Source organism: Carcharodon carcharias, chromosome 20 (assembly GCF_017639515.1).
Source record: "Carcharodon carcharias isolate sCarCar2 chromosome 20, sCarCar2.pri, whole genome shotgun sequence".
NCBI classification, from domain to species: domain Eukaryota; kingdom Metazoa; phylum Chordata; class Chondrichthyes; order Lamniformes; family Lamnidae; genus Carcharodon; species Carcharodon carcharias.
In genome coordinates this window covers 83,306,243-83,324,481 of record NC_054486.1, presented here as the reverse complement: position 1 = coordinate 83,324,481, position 18,239 = coordinate 83,306,243, and the positions used below count along the sequence as shown (strand labels likewise).

Genomic DNA, 18,239 nt, shown 5'->3' with positions numbered 1-18,239 from the left:
GCACCAGGGATGCCGAGACTCACGCCGATCTCCCGCGTCCTGCATGTTTTCTTCCCAGGATGGCAATTAATGAATTATTAAAATTAATTAAAAACTGATGGGATTTTGGGTTTTCATTGATTTTTTGGTGCTCTCAAGTATGTATAATGCAAGATTTTTTGGATGAAATGAAAAAAAACCTCATAATTTCAGATATTATTTAAGTAATCAATTTCTTCGTGTTTATCAGTGTGGATTGATGATCACATTTGATGTCAATGAGCGTATTTGATGCCTTTGCGATTCAAAGGCCAATGCTAATGCTCGAGGGACAACATGGGTTCAAATTCCACCACAGCAGTTGGTGGAATTTAAATTCAATTAATCAGTAAAAATTCAATTAAGAAATATGGAGTTGAAAACTAGTTCTCAGTAATGGTGACCATGAAACTATCAATTGTTGTAAAAACCCATCTGGCATCCTTACCTGGTCTAAATGAATAATACTCAAAATAAAAATGGAAATTTTAATCACATGTGTATTCCTTCAGGCTCAGATGATGCCAAAAGCCTGAGTCTGTCCAGGAGGTTGGGTTGGCTTGAGCTGTCACCTGCTCTGAGCGTCTCCCTGCCCGCTGCACATTCCCCGCTTGGTGCTGTCCGTCAGCTTGCTCCTCACTTACTTGACCTGGCCTACTTGTGACTTCAGATTCACAGCAATGTAGTTGGCTCTTAATGCCCTCTAAAATGGCATAGCAAGCCTGTCAGTTCAAGGGCAAATAGGGATGGGTAAAATAAAATGCTGACCTTGCCAACGACGCCCACATCCCATGTAAAAAGTATGAAGTCAGGTACTGAATAGCCCTGCATGGTGGATTCCTAACTGAGCGTTGGTGAGCAAGTTATTGCTGTGAAAGTGTGCTGCTTGGTACACTGTCAATGACACTTCTATCACTTTGCTAAGGCTGATGGAGTGGTAATTGACTGAAATGGATTGGTCCTGCTTTCATCGGTCAGGATATTGTTATGATCGTGATAGAGACTAGTAACCTTCTTTTAAAACGTACAGTAAGTTCTCACTTAAAGTTGTAGTTGCATTCCTGAAAATCTCAACTTCAAGTGAAACAACTTTAAGGGGAGAATTTTCTCCCCGTCAGGCAGGCCAGTTGGGTGCGGGCGCGGAGCCGATCGCCACCCACGATTGGCTCCACACCGTCACTTCACTTGGGTGGGCCAACAAAAGCCCGCCTAGTGTGAAATGCGGTTCCCGAGGATAGTGGGAGTGGGTGGACGGCGATGGGACTGCAATGACTGGCGGGTCCAATGGCGATCCGGTGGCCTGTATAAAGAGCGCACAGGCAGCCTTGCAAAGTCTGTGAACCATGGCCAGCAGAAGGGCTCTCTACAGCGCTGCTGGTGAGCAGGCTATGCAGGAGGGCAGGTCAGCAGGGCACAGTGCCTCTCGCTTTTTGGACGAGTGCCTTGCTGCCCTCCGTGAGGAGTTGGCAGCATGGCATGAGATCCTTGTTCCCAGGGAGGGGAGGAGGAGGCCCTGCCCCCTCCCCCACCCCCACATGACCAAACATGCCTGGGAGGAGGTGGCAGAGATCATGAGTTCACATGACGTGGTGTGATGCACCTGGGTTCAGTGCCACAAGTGTTTCAACGACCTCTTGCGCTCAGGAAGGGTAAGTACCTGTTGGCATGGGTCACTTAACACAGCAGTTAGGCTTCCTCCCTGCCGTCCCCTCCCAAACTCTGAATGTAGTTACTGCATTGAATCATTCATGGCATGTGGCCTTCATTGGGTGGGCCAGCATATATTGCCTATGCCTAGTTCACCCTGAGAGGGTTGTGCTGAGCTGGGTTCTGCACCTGCTGCATGCAGTAGACTGACACCCACAGTACTGTTTTGGGGGCTACCTCAAGGATCTGCACCTAGGCGCAGTGTTGGAGAATGTCAAAGTCAGGCTGTTGACATGCTGGGAGGGGAACTTCCAGGTGGCAGGGCACCCATCATCTGCTGCCCTTGGCGTTCCAGGTACTTGTGCGTCCTTGCTTTGTAAGGTAAAACCATGTGGGTGGCAAATGTGATGGAAGCAGCATTGGGCAAGGGGGGGTGGTGGTCAGTCCTGGCTCCTTGGTGTGAGTGTGCGGCAGCTGCAGGGTCACAATTCACTGGAGTCCTACAATGTTTCACTCAGGTGGGGGCGGCAGGGATGCAACGGCAATCCAGGTACGGGGTGGACTAATCAATGCTCCTGTCTCCTTTTCAGATGACAGCACACAATACTGCAGCGCAGGTGTGGACTGGCGGAGGCCAGGCTCAATTGGCCATTATAACCAGATACGAGCAGGAGGCGATGGAGCTGGAGAGGCGTCATGCGCCTAGGTCATCATACGCCAGCCCACCAGAATATCGGTTAGGCTATGAACAGTCAAGTTATTAACCCTGAAAGGGTTTGCACAGAAAATGTAACTTCTTGCTTTTTCTCGCTGGCACCAAGTGGGATTGTCACTGTGGAATTTGTGTGTTTTTTATTTATCACAACTGGAACACAACTAATCTAAAATTCTGGATCTTTCTTCGGTGTACTTCTAAAATCTGGCCTGAAAATGATGAACACATTCTATTTCCTTCCACTTTACTGCCAGATATCAGAATGCCCCAATGTTCCAGACCCCATAACACACCTGCTCAGAACACACCCCACTCTCCAGACCACACTCTCCCCAATGCTGCGAGACACATGCAAAATCCAGGCTATCTTCCTCACCCTGCGGGTTGGCAGCACTCAAGGCTCTCCCAGTGTGTTCCTGACCTGGCATTCTCTCCTTCAAAGTCTTGAGATGCTGTACTACTGCTAGACCCAGAGAGATTGCCCAGTAAATTAAGCCGTGCAATCCATCCCAAAATATTTCTTAAAAATGGCAAAGCTACGCTCTAATGGTGCTGAAGTCTGATGATGGATTCTCCTGTCATGTTGGCAGATGTGTGTTCAGCAAAAAAAAACGGTTTACAATCTACTTTGATGTCATCACATTGTCACATTAGACCAAGTCTAGATTTGCATAACTGATTGAAAATACTGCATATGAAGTCAGTGTTGGAGGGATGGATGAAGGCATTGACTTTGTGCTCTTGATGCTAGGTGTGCAGTATTTTGTGGCAACCCCTGTGTTGGGGGTTTTGTTCTGCCACCTGATGCTGCAAATAGTATCCAAATAAGCCCCACCTGCTCCTCCAATACTGCTAACTGCCATTATGTCTATCGCCAACCAATCATTGATACTTATCATCTTCGATGATCCTGGATTTTAAAAATTTAATAGCAAAAATTATATTTTTAGTTAAAGGAACATATTACATTTAAGGCTTTCATTGACAACTCAAAAAGATTATGAAACCTAATCCAAAACAATGGAACAAAAAACCAGAATATATTAAAAATAAGACAAACAACGTTTCTCGGACTGCTGTTCTTGCCGCATTCTGAGATCCAGACTCAGTGCCATGCGCCGCTACATGTAAACACTTAACCTCTCTCTCCAGCAGCACTGACTCACCCTATCTCAAAGCTGTTCTGGTCCTGTTTCATTTCATTCTTCTTCTCATCCAATACCTCGACAAGAAACTTTTTCTCTTCCTTTCAGCTGCTAAGCAATGCAAGTTCCAACAACTTATGGGTACCGAAGCCCCTCTGGATCCTTCCTCTCCTTCCCTTCTCTCTGACCCCATCCCTTCTTCTAATCCTATCTCTCGCTGTGCATTTACAATACCCTCTGAACTTCCCCTCTCTGACGCTGAACAATCCGTGCTCAGCAAAGGACTCAGTTTTATATCCTTACGCCTTCACCTCATGAATTTCGGGCTCGGCACAACATTGAACCCTTCTTCCATCACCTTCATCTCTGTGCTGACCCCTTTGAACAGCAGTCCTCTCCCTAGTGCTCCACAGACCCGTTCACCTGTCTCAATACCCTTCCTCCACCTGGGCCCCTCCCTCTGGCCTCTTACCCACTCTTGATCTTTTCATTGAGAACTGTCAGCGTCACATCGGCTGTCTTAATTTCTCTGCTTACCTCCCTTCAAATTTGCTGCACTCTGTTAGCTCAGGTTTAACCTTGGCCTTGTTATCAAACCTGCTGACAAGGGCAGTGCTGTTGTTGTTAGATACTTCTTCCTACCTTCCCCTGGACCATGAACCCATCATTGAACATCAACCATTGTTCCAGGACCATCATTGACCTCACCTCATCTGGAGATCTTCCCTCCACAGCTTCCCACCTTATAATCCCTGAATTCTGAACAGGCTGCTTCTATCTCCTTACCAAAATCCACAGAGGACTGTCCTGGTAGACCCATCGTTTCAGCCTGTTCCTGCTCCACTGAACTTATTTATTCTATCTTAACTCCATTTTTTCTCCCCTTGTCCAGTCTCTTCCCACCGACATTCTGATGCCCTACATCAGTTTCCTGGCCCTAACCACCTCCTCTTTGAAAGTTTGTATGCCACATTCTTAAAAATAAAAATATAATTAGCAGCCTCACTACTGCTTAAATTTGTAGTGTAGTTGAGTTAATGAAGGATATTAATCACAACTAGTTGTGAGATAGGCCCTGTAGGTGGTCACATTCTTAATTAATTTACTCTACAACATTTAAACTGAATTATTAGTTTAGGCAATGGCCTGGAGTTTGCTGTAAGAATAACAGTGAGGCTGTTGTTGCTCGAAACTATTACAGGATCAATCTGACAGCAGCTTCTGGTATTTGTGCTTGTGCAGTTGACTGCTGAAACCTAGTTGCTGCTGTCAGAGATGTCTTGATCCTTTACCAGCTATGGGTTGTAGTCTTCACCAAAGAACTCAACTTTGATATCACTGTGATGGTATGAATTTGATATGAATCACTAAAAATGGCTGCAAAAGGTAGCACTGGTACATTTAGGAGCAAGTGAGATTTTAAATGGTGTAATATATTATAATTATTTATGAAAAACCTCTCTGGTCCTGAAAAGTAATTTTACAAATGCAGGGTTTCATTCCATGAGAGGAAAATTAATGATGCAATTTAAAAAAAAACATTTATTTCCCTGTTTGTCTCCCTTAATCCCATTTGTATTTTTCAATTTGTATTTTGCTTCCTATATATGATTTAAATGTACTTTATATTTTCTAGTCTTTTTTACTTCCTGGTTTAGATTCTGCATGTCTCAGTGAGGATACTGCAATCTGATTGGTTGAAGAGTCTCAGTGTCACCTGTCCTGTTCATAAGCTTCACAGATCCCCTGCAGAGGGCGATGCACAGAAACAAAACAGAATGACTGCAAATCTCCACTGACAAGCTTGCAAAAATTGCATGCACAAGATGAATAGAAAAAGTCATTCCTTCGCCACCAAGAGTAAAATCCAGGCCATCAATGTTAAATTATTATAAAATCTAATTGTACACTGAGTGCAATTCCTGTTGTTTAAAATGGTTATAGGAAGAACACCTGTAATATTGTAATATTCAATGTACAATAACTGAATTCTGGATTTTCTAGAAGTAAATAGCTATATGGAAACCTACGCCTATTTACTTTTTCTCACTGCCTCCTAAGCTTTTATCTGGATGGCCTCCTGCCCCCAATGCAGATATATGACATTTGTCCTCCTTTCCACCAAGGCCTCCAGTGCATTATCAAAAAATTTTGGGGCACATATGTCCAGTCATTTTTCAATCTTTTACAGCGCAGATTTAGTTTGCAAATGGCTCTTACCTCCTCTTGCAGCCACCATGCACCTACCCTTCAAGATTTGGAGGCTGCCTTTTAAGTAGCACTAGCCACTCACACTATCAAATACCCTGCTGATGCCTGCAGCCAGTGGACAGCATAGGTAGCGCTAGCTGCATGCAGCAATCACATGACCAGCAGGCAGTACAAATCAATCATGTTGCCTGGGCACAGTTAGTCCTGCACCATGATCTGCACACCCATTTTCCGGTCTTATCCACTTTGACTGCCTTTAACTTTTAAATTTATTTGTATTGCCACTACCTTAAAATGTTCCCTTTATATTAAACTTAATAACTCATTCTTCCACTTAGCTCCCAAAACATTTTATAGGAATGCTGTTCTGATTGTCTGATTGTTTTCCTCCAGATACTGAGTTTACACCTCCCTGTCTTAGTTTTGCAGTGAGGGAAAATAAGTACTAATCTAAAATGCTGCATTACACTGCATTTGTTATTATGGAGAAATAATGTATTTTTCAAGTTTACTGAACTAGCTATTCATCACTGGAAAGGAAACAAGCTGAATTTCCATATTTTAGGAGCTATGTGAGTGTTTTTGTATTGCTAATTCCTTCTTGAAAGCATCCACTCCTTGTGTGGTATAGTTCTATGGATGTTGTTTGCCCTCCACCACTTCACAACTGTTCATATTCAAGTCTTGGCAGCAAGTATCAATAGGCTGTATTACTACATAGATGTAACAGCCAAGTCCGGTCTTCTCCTCACCAATGGGATTAGGTAACTCATGCAGATTAGCGATCAAATCTGGGGCCGCCTTAGGTTAACTACTCTGGCCAGTCAAGGCAGACAGCTACATGAGTATAAAGTATGTTTAACTTGGCACAATAATAAATAATGGAAACATTTTTTAAGCAAGGAAGCACAGACTAACCACTACATTTCCATCAAAGGCCCTCAATGAAGGCAGGTGATAGATGACGAAGAAGCGATAGTGTTCCTGTTTATAAACCAATGGGTTTCCATACAAGTCCAATATGACAAGGTTCTCCATTCCCTAAAAACATAAAAGATTCATTAAAGAAACCAAATAATTAAAGAAATCATAATTTAAAAGATCTGAAATTGTCTTTTGGAATGCCCTACAAGAAATAATGGTCAAAACTGAAACAATAATAGCTTTTAAAAGACATAAGTCATAGAATCTTAAAGCCTAGAAGGGGGCCATTTGGCCAATTGTGTCTGTGCTAGCTTTTTGAAAGAGCTATCCAATTAGTCCTACTCCCCTACTCTTTTCACATTGCCTTACACTTTTCTTCTTATAAGAATTCATTGAATTTCCATTTGAAAGCTATTATTAAATCTTCTTCCACCACTCTTCCAGATTGTAATAATTCACTGCAAATTTCTCCTCTTACTTCTGGCTCTTATGCCAATTATCTTAAATCTGTGTCCTCTGCTTTCTGATCCTTCTGATATCTTGAACATTTCCTCCTTATTTGATCAACCCTTTATGATTTTAAACACATCTATTAAAAGTCCCCTTACCCTGCTCTACAAAAATCCTAGTTTACCTAGTATCTCCATGCAATTTAAGTCCCTCATCCTTGGCACCATTCTAGTAAATCTCCTCTGGCCCCTCTCCAAAGTGTGATGACACCTAGAAATGGACACACTACACCAGTGATTTATATAAAATTTAAGATTTTAAAGCAACTTCCTTTCTTTAGAACTCTATTTATAAACCTAAGGGCTCCGTACACTTTTTAAAGAGCCTTATCAACTTGCCCTGTCACTTTCAAAGATTTCTGCACATAAATCCCTGGATCATTCTGTTTCTTGAACCCCCTTTAAAAGTCTACCACTTAGTTTATATTGCCTCTCCTCATTCTTTCTTTCAAAATGCAGCACTTTACATTAAAGAAAATTTTCAAAGATTAAGGAAAAAGGTGGGGAATGGGATCGACTGGATAGTTCTTTCAGAGAATGCAAATGTATGAAACAAATGACCAACTTCTGTTCTGCAAATTGTCCATTAAAGTACAAATTATATTTACCTTTAAATGGTAGATCTCGCAGTTATTATGTATGAGATTGTTTCCCAAGTAGAGTTCTATCAGGGTATATATTTTCTGCAAACTGCGTAGTGAACGAATTTTGTTGCCTTCCAGTGACAAATAGTGGAGATGTGTTAACCTATCTAGACCTGAGCCTTCCATATTTTTCAACTGATTATTACCAAGATTCAATCGAGTCAGCTTGGTCAGTTTTGAAATCCCTATTAGAACCAAAAATTAACAAATAAATAAATAATCTGACAGAGAGCAAAAAGAAAAGAACTTGCGTTGATACAGAACCTTTCACATTCCCAGGATATCCCAAAGTCCAGCCAAAGAATTACTGTTCAAATGTAGTCATTGTGTAGGCAGCGATCAAATAAATGACCAAATAATTTGTTCTGGTTAAGCAATTGTTAACCAGGAAACTAGGGGATCCTCTCTCCTCTGCTATTCAAACATTGAAATCTATGCAGGATGTAATCTGATGAAAGAACCTGAAACATTGGGCAGAATCTTCGGCTTGGCAAGCGAGGGCGGGGCCCGCTTGCCAAGGCGTAAAATGACACGGGGTGACATCAGGCGTGCATCCTGATGTCACCGCACGTCATTTAGTTTTTTAGTTCAGCGGGCATGCAGCTGACTTGGCTGTGCTCCCGCCAAACTGTCAAAGGCCTATTAAGGCCCGTTAAAAAGCAATTAAGGCAATCAGCTGAGCTGCCCGTCCAACCTTAAGGTTGGCGGGCAGGCGAAGGGCCCAGGTAGCCTTAACATTTTTCATGGAACCTCATCCACGGATGGGATGAGGTTTCATGAATGATTTAAAATTTTCAGAAAAAAAATTAAAATTAATGTACATGTCCCAGCTCATGTGACAGTTTCACATAAGGGGACATGTCATGAATAATTTTTCAACACTTTATTAAACTGTTTAAACTTAAAACTAATCTCCATGAGGCACCTCCCGACTCAGGCAACCCCCCTCCCTGCCACCTACACAGGGAGCGCACAGCGCTTCCAGGCACGTGTCACGCTGGGCGGGCCTTAATTGGCTCACCCACAAAAAATGGCGGCACACAGCTGATCAGGGGCACCGATTGGCTGCACGCGCACACGCACGCCCACGCACAACACTCCAAAGGGGAGAAAATTCTCCCCATTAACTTTGTTTCTCTCTCCACACTTACTCAAATTTGATAGGTTGAATTGTTTGTTTTTGTGTTGCAATATCCTATGATTTGTGCTGGGTTACTCTATGCTTTTATGATATGTTGGTTCAAGTGATGAACACTGGGTAAATCGCACTGAAGATCTGCAGCTAGTTATCACTCTGAATTTCAAAAAAGGAGTAGCCCGTATAGTAAAGGATGACATAAGGCCATTAGTGAGAAACGATCTTTGCTCAAGAAGTAGAATCAATATGGGTGGAGATTAGGAATAACACTGGTGGGAGTAGTTTATAGGCCAACAGTGGTATACTGTTGAACATAGCATTAATTGGAAAATAATAGGGGCTTTTAACAAAGGCAATGGAATAATCATGGGGTCTTTAAGCTTCATATAGACTCAACAAATCAAACTGGCAAAGGTAGTCTGGAAGGTGAGTTTGTTGAATGCTTTTGCAACAGTTTCCTGGAACAATGTGTGGTGGAACCAACTAGGGATAAAGCTACCTTAGATCTAGTATTTTCAATGAGGCAGGTTTAATTAGTAATCTCATAGTAAAAGAACCTCTGGGAAAAAGTGATCATAATACAATGGGATTAGAATAGTTAGGTACTTGTTTGACAGGCGCAGACTCGATGGGCCGAAGGGCCTTTTTCTGTGCTGCAGACCTCTATGACTCTATGACAATTGAATTCCATATTAAGTATGAAAGCAGCATACTCAAGTCCCAAATAAAAATCTTAAACTTAAATAAAGCCAATTATATATGTATGAGAGGAGAGCTAGCTAAGGTTGATTAGGTAAATAGACTAAAAGGGATTGTGGTAAATAATCAGTTAAAGAAACAATTCAAATTGTTCAACAAAAATACATTCCATTAAAAAAATCTCAGCAAAGCAGATCCATCCGTAGCTTACTAGGGAAGTTAAGGATAGTATTGGATCAATGGAAAAGAGGCTTATAATGTTGCAAAGAATTGTAGTTAGCCTGAAGATTGGGAGTGTTTTAGAAACTAGCAAAGGGTGAAAAAAAAGTTGATAAAAAGGGGAAAAAAATAGAATGAGAGTAACTAGCCAGGCCTCGGACATTTAACGATCTATGTTAATGACTTAGATAAGAGATTGTGAGTAACGTATCTAAGTTTGCTGATGATACAAAGCTAGGTGGGAATGTGAACTGTGAAGCTGCAAAGAGTTTTGTTGGGTTATGTGAGTGGGTAACAAGGTGGCAGCTGGAGTGTAATGTGGAAATGTGTGAGGTGATTCACTTTGGTAGTGAGAATAGAAAAGCAAAATATTTTTTAAAGGCATGAAACTTTTACATGTTGATGTTCAGAGACACTCGGGTGTACTCACACAAGGGACAGAAAGTTAGCATGCAGGTAAAGAAAGTAATTAAAAAGGCAGCTGGCATGTTGGACTTTATTTCAAGGGATTGGAACACAAGGAGGAGGAAGTCTTGCTACAACTGTATAGGGGTTTGGTGAGACCACACTTGGAGTACCGTGTGTAATTTTGGTCTCCTTATTTAAGGAAGGATACGCAGTAAATTGTGTGTTAGCTGGCACTCTACCAACCGGAATTCTCTACTAACTGGAATTTCTGATGTTTCCCTAATACTTTATCAACCAGAAGCAATTACAAAATTTTCAGGAAGCCATACTTGTATACTGTATAATTTTATACTTTAGTTTATGTTTTAATAAACTGTCAAAGATTTAGAAGTAAAAAGATTACTGTTCTTTACTTCCTGAGTTCTTGCATATTAATTCAAGTGTTGCACTGTATTCCATTGGTAAATAGAACTCACCATTATCCAGTATTTTTGATTAACTGGCACCATCCATTCCCTGCGCATGCCAATTAATAAAGATTTTACTGTATTTGCCTTGGAGGCAGTACAGCATAGAGGGTTGTCCTATGATGAGAGGCTGAGTAAATTAGACATATAGTCTCAAGAGTTAGAAGACTGAGAGGTGATTTCATTGAAACATGCATAATTTTGAAGAAGCATGACAGAGCAGATACTGAGAGATTGTTTCTCCTGGGTGGGGAATCTAGAACATGGGAGCACAGTCTCAGGATCGGGGGATGGTCATTTAGGACTGAGATGAAGAAAAATTTCTTCATCAGAAGATTGTGACTCTTTGGAATTGTCTTCCCCAGAGGGTCCTGAATGCTCCAAAGTTGAGTATATTTAAGACTGAGATCAATAGATTTTTACCTCTCAGGGAATTAAAGGATAAGGGGAGCAGGCAAGAAAGTGGACTTGAGGTAGAAGATCAGCCATGATCATATTGATTAGCGAGAATAGGCTTGAGTTGCCAAATGATGTAATCCTGCTCCTACTTCTTATGAACATCACACCATCAGGAGTAGGTACAGCCAGTAGCCATATCGCACTGCATGTCTCAGTAGAAAAAAAATGATTTGTCCATTTCCAATAAGCAGCTGGCTTCAGGTTCTTTGTGTGTGTGTGCATGTCTATTTGAAAGGGGTGAAAGGATATTCTTGAACCACAAACACATGGGGCAGCATTTTCCCCCCATCAGGGGCTTGTGCGGGTGCAGGCGGGCAGATTTCCAATCGGCGCCCCCAATTGGGGGCGTGCTGCCATTTTACGGGGGCAGACCAATTAACGCCCACCCAGTGTGACGTCTGCCCGGAACTGCTATGTGCTCCCTGTGCGGGTGAGGGGGGATTCCCTGAGCGCTGCCTCTGGATGCTTGGCTCAAGTTTGAAAACTTTACTAAAGGGAGAAAAAAATATTCCTGACAGGTCCCCTCATGTGGCACTGTCACATGAACAGGGACATGTCAATTACTTCTATGTAAAAATTTTATACACATTTTAAATCCCTCATGAAACCACATCCCACCCGTGGATGAGGTTTTATGTTTTTTCTGAGGGCTGCTCTTTGCCTGCCCGCCAACCTTAAGGTTGGACGGGCAAGTCCATTAATTGGTTTAATTACCTTTTTAAAGGTCTTATGTGGCCGTTGACAGTTCGGCGGGCGCGAAAAGTCTAAATGGCATGTCACCGTGCATCATTTTACGCGTTGGCAAGCGGTTCCCGACCCCCCGCTTGATTCTTGACATGTTTGCTTGAAAAGCCTCTTACAATGTTATGTGTAGAAGCTGCTAGTTTTATTTTAGAATTTTGAAGTTTTGTTTGCCAAGTAGTACAGGGAGAAAGAAATCTAAGATCTGCAAAAAATGACAATTCTGTGGAAACCCAACCATTACCTTCAAGTTCAGAAATAAAGTTGTCTTCCAGAGAAAGTTCTTCAAGTTGGAGGCAGTGATCCAGTCCTTCAAATCTGCGGATGCTGTTGTTGTTAAATGAAGCCCAGCGCAAATTCTGCAGCCTCTCTAGATTAGTGAGTTGTGAAAGATTCTGTCCATCTAAATTTAATGTAGTAATCTGTGTACAAAATGCAATTCAAAATATAAAAAGATGTAGGTATGTAATGACTTATTTAATTTCTTAAAAAAACACAAGGTTAACTAATATGTATAGATGCAAAGGGCAATAATCCTAAAAAAAAGTTTGTTTTTAACTCTCTGGTCAAAACATCCGGCTGTTTTATAATTAATTGATCAAATGAATAAGTGAACACATTTGAATTAGGTTTGTAGATTCTTGAAGAGTGTTAGGACATTACACTAAGTCCTCGCTTAACGTTGTAGTTGCGTTCCTGAAAAGTGCAACTTTAAGTTCTGTGTTAGAAGATTTTTCCATTACAACTAAGGTAAAAGTTGTAGTTAGGTTCTGTAGGACCTGGCAAAAGCTGTAGTTAGGTTCTCTAGGACCTCTCTCGTCAAAAAAAACATTATAACCTGTAGGTTGAAATATTTTATATGGTTAAATTCCTATATTCAAAACTGAAATAATTTTTTAAACAAAACAAAAATATAAGAAATATGCTAACTCTTTCTACCTAACTCCTGCTCGCCACCTCTCCGAAACGCAGCCTCTCCTGCTCCCTGGCCCTCCCAGTTGACTGTGCTCGCCAAACCTCTTGCTCATTACACATCCTGTTCCCTGACCCTTCCTCTCGCTGCCAACTCTCTCTCTCACTGCCAAACCTCCTGCTCGCCTCTTCCCACTCCCACAAGGGCTCAGGAGATGAGCGGTGAGAGGCAGGAAAAGCACCTTCACCAAGAGCAGCTTGAAGTAGCAGGGTTGCAGATGTAAACCGTAAGCTGGAGAGGTGGCAAGAGGGAGGGCTGGCAAGTGGGAGGGTCGGCAGCAACCCAGAGAGTTAGCAGCAAGAGGGAGGGTTGGCAGCAACCAGGAGAGAGGATCAGAGGGTAAGAAATGTCGCTCCAAAAATGCACCAATTGGGTTATAAAACTCTATCCCAGGCCTGGCATGGAACAACATTAAAACAAAGCTCCTAATGCCAAACACGAATACCTTCCCCACTAACTGACTGATGTTAAAGCAGAATGACTTAAAACGGGGCAACTTAAAATGGGGACTTACTGTACTACCTTATTAATTGCAAATATGTGCATAACTACTGTAGATGGATCAGTTTTAGAGTATTGCAAGTGATTTTATTTAACAACTGAGTGGTTGAAGTAATACATTTTAATATAAATTAAATGGATAGTCAAGTTGAAAGTCTATTATTCTGGAACCAAATCCTATACCAGCAGGGATTTATTTTAATGATGCATATTTTTTACAACTCTATAACCTTAATAAGTGACACCTCAAACGTTATTACAAACCTTAGTAAGCCAGGAGGTGGCTTGGTCGACAGATGGATCTGGCTTCATTTTGCTTAACTGAGTTAGATTCTGAGCACAGTTCAATAAACTGAGGCAACGAGGGTGCTCTTCATCAGTCCGGGAATGAGCTAATAAAGAAGCCTGGAAGAGAGGGGAAAAGGATTTTAGCTTAAGTGATGAAAACTGTTGTATATGTTTGTTAATTCATCCCATTGCAACTGATTCCATCCCCTTCTGCAGTCACTGTTTCAGGCTGATGCCAGCTTTTGGCAACCATGACATCTTATTTTACCCCAAGCTGAGCTTCAGACACTATGGGCAGAATATTGCGTTTGTCAGGGGGGCGCATGCCAGACCCAAATGAGCATAAAGTGATGCACAATGACATCGGGCAAGCATCCCGACGTCATCGCGCGCACCCACTGACAATTAAGCAGCCTATTAAGGCCCTTAAGGAGATAATTGACGTAAATTTTTCACTGCCCGTCCAACCATTTGGTTGGTGAAAAGGCCAAGCAGCCTTTGCATTTTTGGTGAAATGTCATCCACGGGCAGGATGAGGTTTCGTCCAGTGATTAAAAAAACATTTTTTTGCACTCATATTTTAGATGTCTCTGCTTATATGACAGAGTCACATGAGGGGACATGTTTTCATTATTTTAAAATTCTTTATTTATATTGATAAAAATCTTCAACTCCCTTCAGCTTCACGACCGCTCTCAGGCCTGCCACGCCCGCCTAACAAGGGCAAAATTCTGCCCTATATTCTCCTCATCACAAAGATCACCTATATAGACTCTTGTAACATCTCTCATTTACCCCCTTCCATCAGTCTATCTACAGCCAAAACCCTCACCTTTATATCACCTCCAAACTTAACTAATCCAATGCTCTCCCAGCTGGCCTCTCATCCTCCATGTTCCATAAATCTTAGCTCATCCAAAACTCTGCTGCTCATCTGTAACTCTTTCGAGTACAAACTCGTTTCCATCTGTTTCAGATGAAGTTACATTGTTTCATAGTTTTGCCATTGTGAGATTTGAACTCTTGATACTCTTTTGAGTTAACCCATTTCCATCTGTTTCAGATGAAGTTACATTGTTTCATAGTTTGCCATTGTGAGAGTTGAACTCTTGATCTTGGGGTTACAAACCCAGTACCATAACCACTTGGCTATTTAGGCCAAGCCCCTGCTCATCTGTAACTCTTTTGAGTACAAACCCGTTTCCATCTGTTCCTATTCAGATGAAGTTACATTGTTTTATAGTTTGCCATTGTGAAATTTGAACTCTTGATCTTGGGGTTCCAAACGCAGTACCATAACCACTTGGCTACTTAGGCCAAGCCATAGTTTTGCCATTGTGAGATTTGAACTCTTGATCTTGGGGTTACAAACCCAGTACCATAACCACTTGGCTATTTAGGCCTTTGCCATTGTGAGATTTGAACTCTTGATCTTGGGGTTACAAACCCAGTACCATAACCACTTGGCTATTTAGGCCAAGCCCCTGCTCATCTGTAACTCTTTCGAGTACAAACCCATTTCCATCTGCTTCAGATGAAGTTACATTGTTTCATAGTTTGCCATTGTGAAATTTGAACTCTTGATCTTGGGGTTACAAACCCAGTACCATAACCACTTGGCTATTTAGGCCAAGCCCCTGCTCATCTGTAACTCTTTTGAGTACAAACCCGTTTCCATCTGTTCCTATTCAGATGAAGTTACATTGTTTTATAGTTTGCCATTGTGAGATTTGAACTCTTGATCTTGGGGTTCCAAACGCAGTACCATAACCACTTGGCTATTTAGGCCAAGCCATAGTTTTGCCATTGTGAGATTTGAACTCTTGATCTTGGGGTTACAAACCCAGTACCATAACCACTTGGCTATTTAGGCCTTTGCCATTGTGAGATTTGAACTCTTGATCTTGGGGTTACAAACCCAGTACCATAACCACTTGGCTATTTAGGCCAAGCCCCTGCTCATCTGAAACTCTTTCGAGTACAAACCCGTTTCCAACTGTTTCAGATGAAGTTACATTGTTTCATAGTTTGCCATTGTGAAATTTGAACTCTTGATCTTGGGGTTACAAATCCAGTACCACAACCACTTGGCTATTTAGGCCAAGCCCCTGCTCATCTGTAACTCTTTCGAGTACAAACCCGTTTCCATCTGTTTCAGATGAAGTTACATTGTTTCATAGTTTGCCATTGTGAGATTTGAACTCTTGATCTTGGGGTTATAAACCCAGTACCATAACCACTTGGCTATTTAGGCCAAGCCTGCTCATCTGTAACTCTTTCGAGTACAAACCCGTTTCCATCTGTTTCAGATGAAGTTACATTGTTTCATAGTTTGCCATTGTGAGATTTGAACTCTTGATCTTGGGGTTATAAACCCAGTACCATAACCACTTGGCTATTTAGGCCAAGCCTGCTCATCTGTAACTCTTTCGAGTATCCGTTTCCATCTGTTTCAGATGAAGTTACATTGTTTCATAGTTTGCCATTGTGAGATTTGAACTCTTGATCTTGGGGTTACAAGCCCAGTACCATAACCACTTGGCTATTTAGGCCAAGCCCCTGCTCATCTGTAACTCTTTCGAGTACAAACCCGTTTCCATCTGTTTCAGATGAAGTTACATTGTTTCATAGTTTGCCATTGTGAGATTTGAACTCTTGATCTTGGGGTTATAAACCCAGTACCATAACCACTTGGCTATTTAGGCCAAGCCTGCTCATCTGTAACTCTTTCGAGTACAAACCCGTTTCCATCTGTTTCAGATGAAGTTACATTGTTTCATAGTTTGCCATTGTGAGATTTGAACTCTTGATCTTGGGGTTATAAACCCAGTACCATAACCACTTGGCTATTTAGGCCAAGCCTGCTCATCTGTAATGTGCACCAAGTCCCACTTGTGCTTAATGACCTTCAATAACTTGCATTTTTGTAGAAAAGCAAAATACTGCAGATTCTGAAAATCTGAAATAAAAACAGAAAATGCTGGAAAGATGCAGCACGTCTGGCAGTATTGGTAGCGAGAGAAACAGATTTAGCATTTCAGGTCGATGACCCTTCAGAACTGAATGGTTAACTCTATTTCTCTTTCCACAGATGCTGCCAGACCTGCTGAGTATTTCCCGCATTTTCTGTATTGATATGGGGCCTTTTAACATTGTAAAATGCCCCAAGATGCATTATCAAATAAAATTTGACACTGAGCCTCATAAGGTATTAGGGCACCTGACTAAAGCTTGTCAAAGACGTAGATTTTAATGAGTGTCCTAAAGAAGGAAAGACAGTAAAAAGGCAGAGAAGTTCAAGGAGGGAATTTCAGAGCATAACGCCTAGACAGTTGAATGCATGGCCACCAATAGCAGAGGGATTAAAATCAAGGATGCGTAAAAGGTCAGAATTGGAAGAGCTCACATATTTTGGAGGGTTGTAGGGCTGGAGAAGATTACAGAGAAAGGAAAGAATGAGGACATGGTGAGATTTGAAAACAAGGTTCTCAATCCCCTAACAATTACCCTTTAAAATTCCCATCCTCATGCTCAAACCCCTTCATGGCATTACTTTCCTCCTATCTCTGTAGCCTCCCCCAGCCCTACAACCCATAAATAACTATGTGTTCCTCCAATTTTGGTCTCTTGTGCATCGCTTACTCGCTTCACCCCACCATTGATGGCCATGTCTTCAGCTGTCTCGTCACCAAGCTCAGCCTGAACTGTAGTACCTCTTCATCTCTCTTGTCTCCTTTGAGATCTTCCTTAAAACCTACACCTTTCACCAAACTTTATCATCCTTCCTAATATCTCTTTCTTTGCCTTGGTGTTAGTTTGAATCCACTTCTGCAAAGCACCCTGGTACATTTTTCTACATTACAGGTATTATATAAATACAAGTTGCTGTGATGTGTGGCTACTATCTTCTCACAATGTACACGTTTAATATCATAGTGTTCAGAAATAGTTATTAAGAGTTCTAATTAGACGAATGACAAGAATACAAAAGACCAAACAGGGTCATTTCACAGAAAATAGATCTGAAATTATAAATATATAGTATATGCAAAACAATTCAACATATCAATAGCTAATTAGCCATGTTCCATAAAGGTCCATAGGCATCTTTCCCCATTGAACAGAGACAATTGGTTATATAGCTTGAGGGGCACCATTCCACATCAAGCATGAAGCAAGGTTAAGAAGCAGGCCTTCATGAACTACCACAGTTGGTACAGGGATTGACCACATGCTGTTGGCATCATTCTGTACCACACTCTAGCCATCTAGCCAATGACCTAACCAACCCCCACAACATATCAATACTGCTCTAATTATTCAATGTAATATTGAGAAATATAAAATGAATTCAACAAGTACAGAAGACATATTGCAAATGATGAAAAGCTGAATTCTATATTCCAGTTTAACACTATGGCCAGCATTTTCCATGCTTGCCGGCGTCGGGCATATTCGGTGGCATGAGCAGACAATATGGCATGATGGCGGGCTGTGTTCTCCACCATCGGACGTTGGGAACCTCATTGTAAT

General features: G+C 41.6%; 1 protein-coding gene across 1 annotated transcript in view; it reads right to left on the bottom strand.

Annotated features, from left to right (window-relative positions):
- Window positions 1–18,239, bottom strand: part of lrrc9 (leucine rich repeat containing 9) — a 185,802-nt gene that overhangs the window by 44,438 nt on the left and 123,125 nt on the right. Inside the window, exons 19-22 of the mRNA XM_041214204.1 lie at window positions 13,683–13,823; window positions 12,189–12,366; window positions 7,778–7,998; window positions 6,655–6,777 (exon numbers count right to left, since the gene is read on the bottom strand). Coding sequence (XP_041070138.1) covers window positions 6,655–6,777; window positions 7,778–7,998; window positions 12,189–12,366; window positions 13,683–13,823 — 663 coding nt within the window. The remainder of the gene's footprint in view (window positions 1–6,654; window positions 6,778–7,777; window positions 7,999–12,188; window positions 12,367–13,682; window positions 13,824–18,239) is intronic.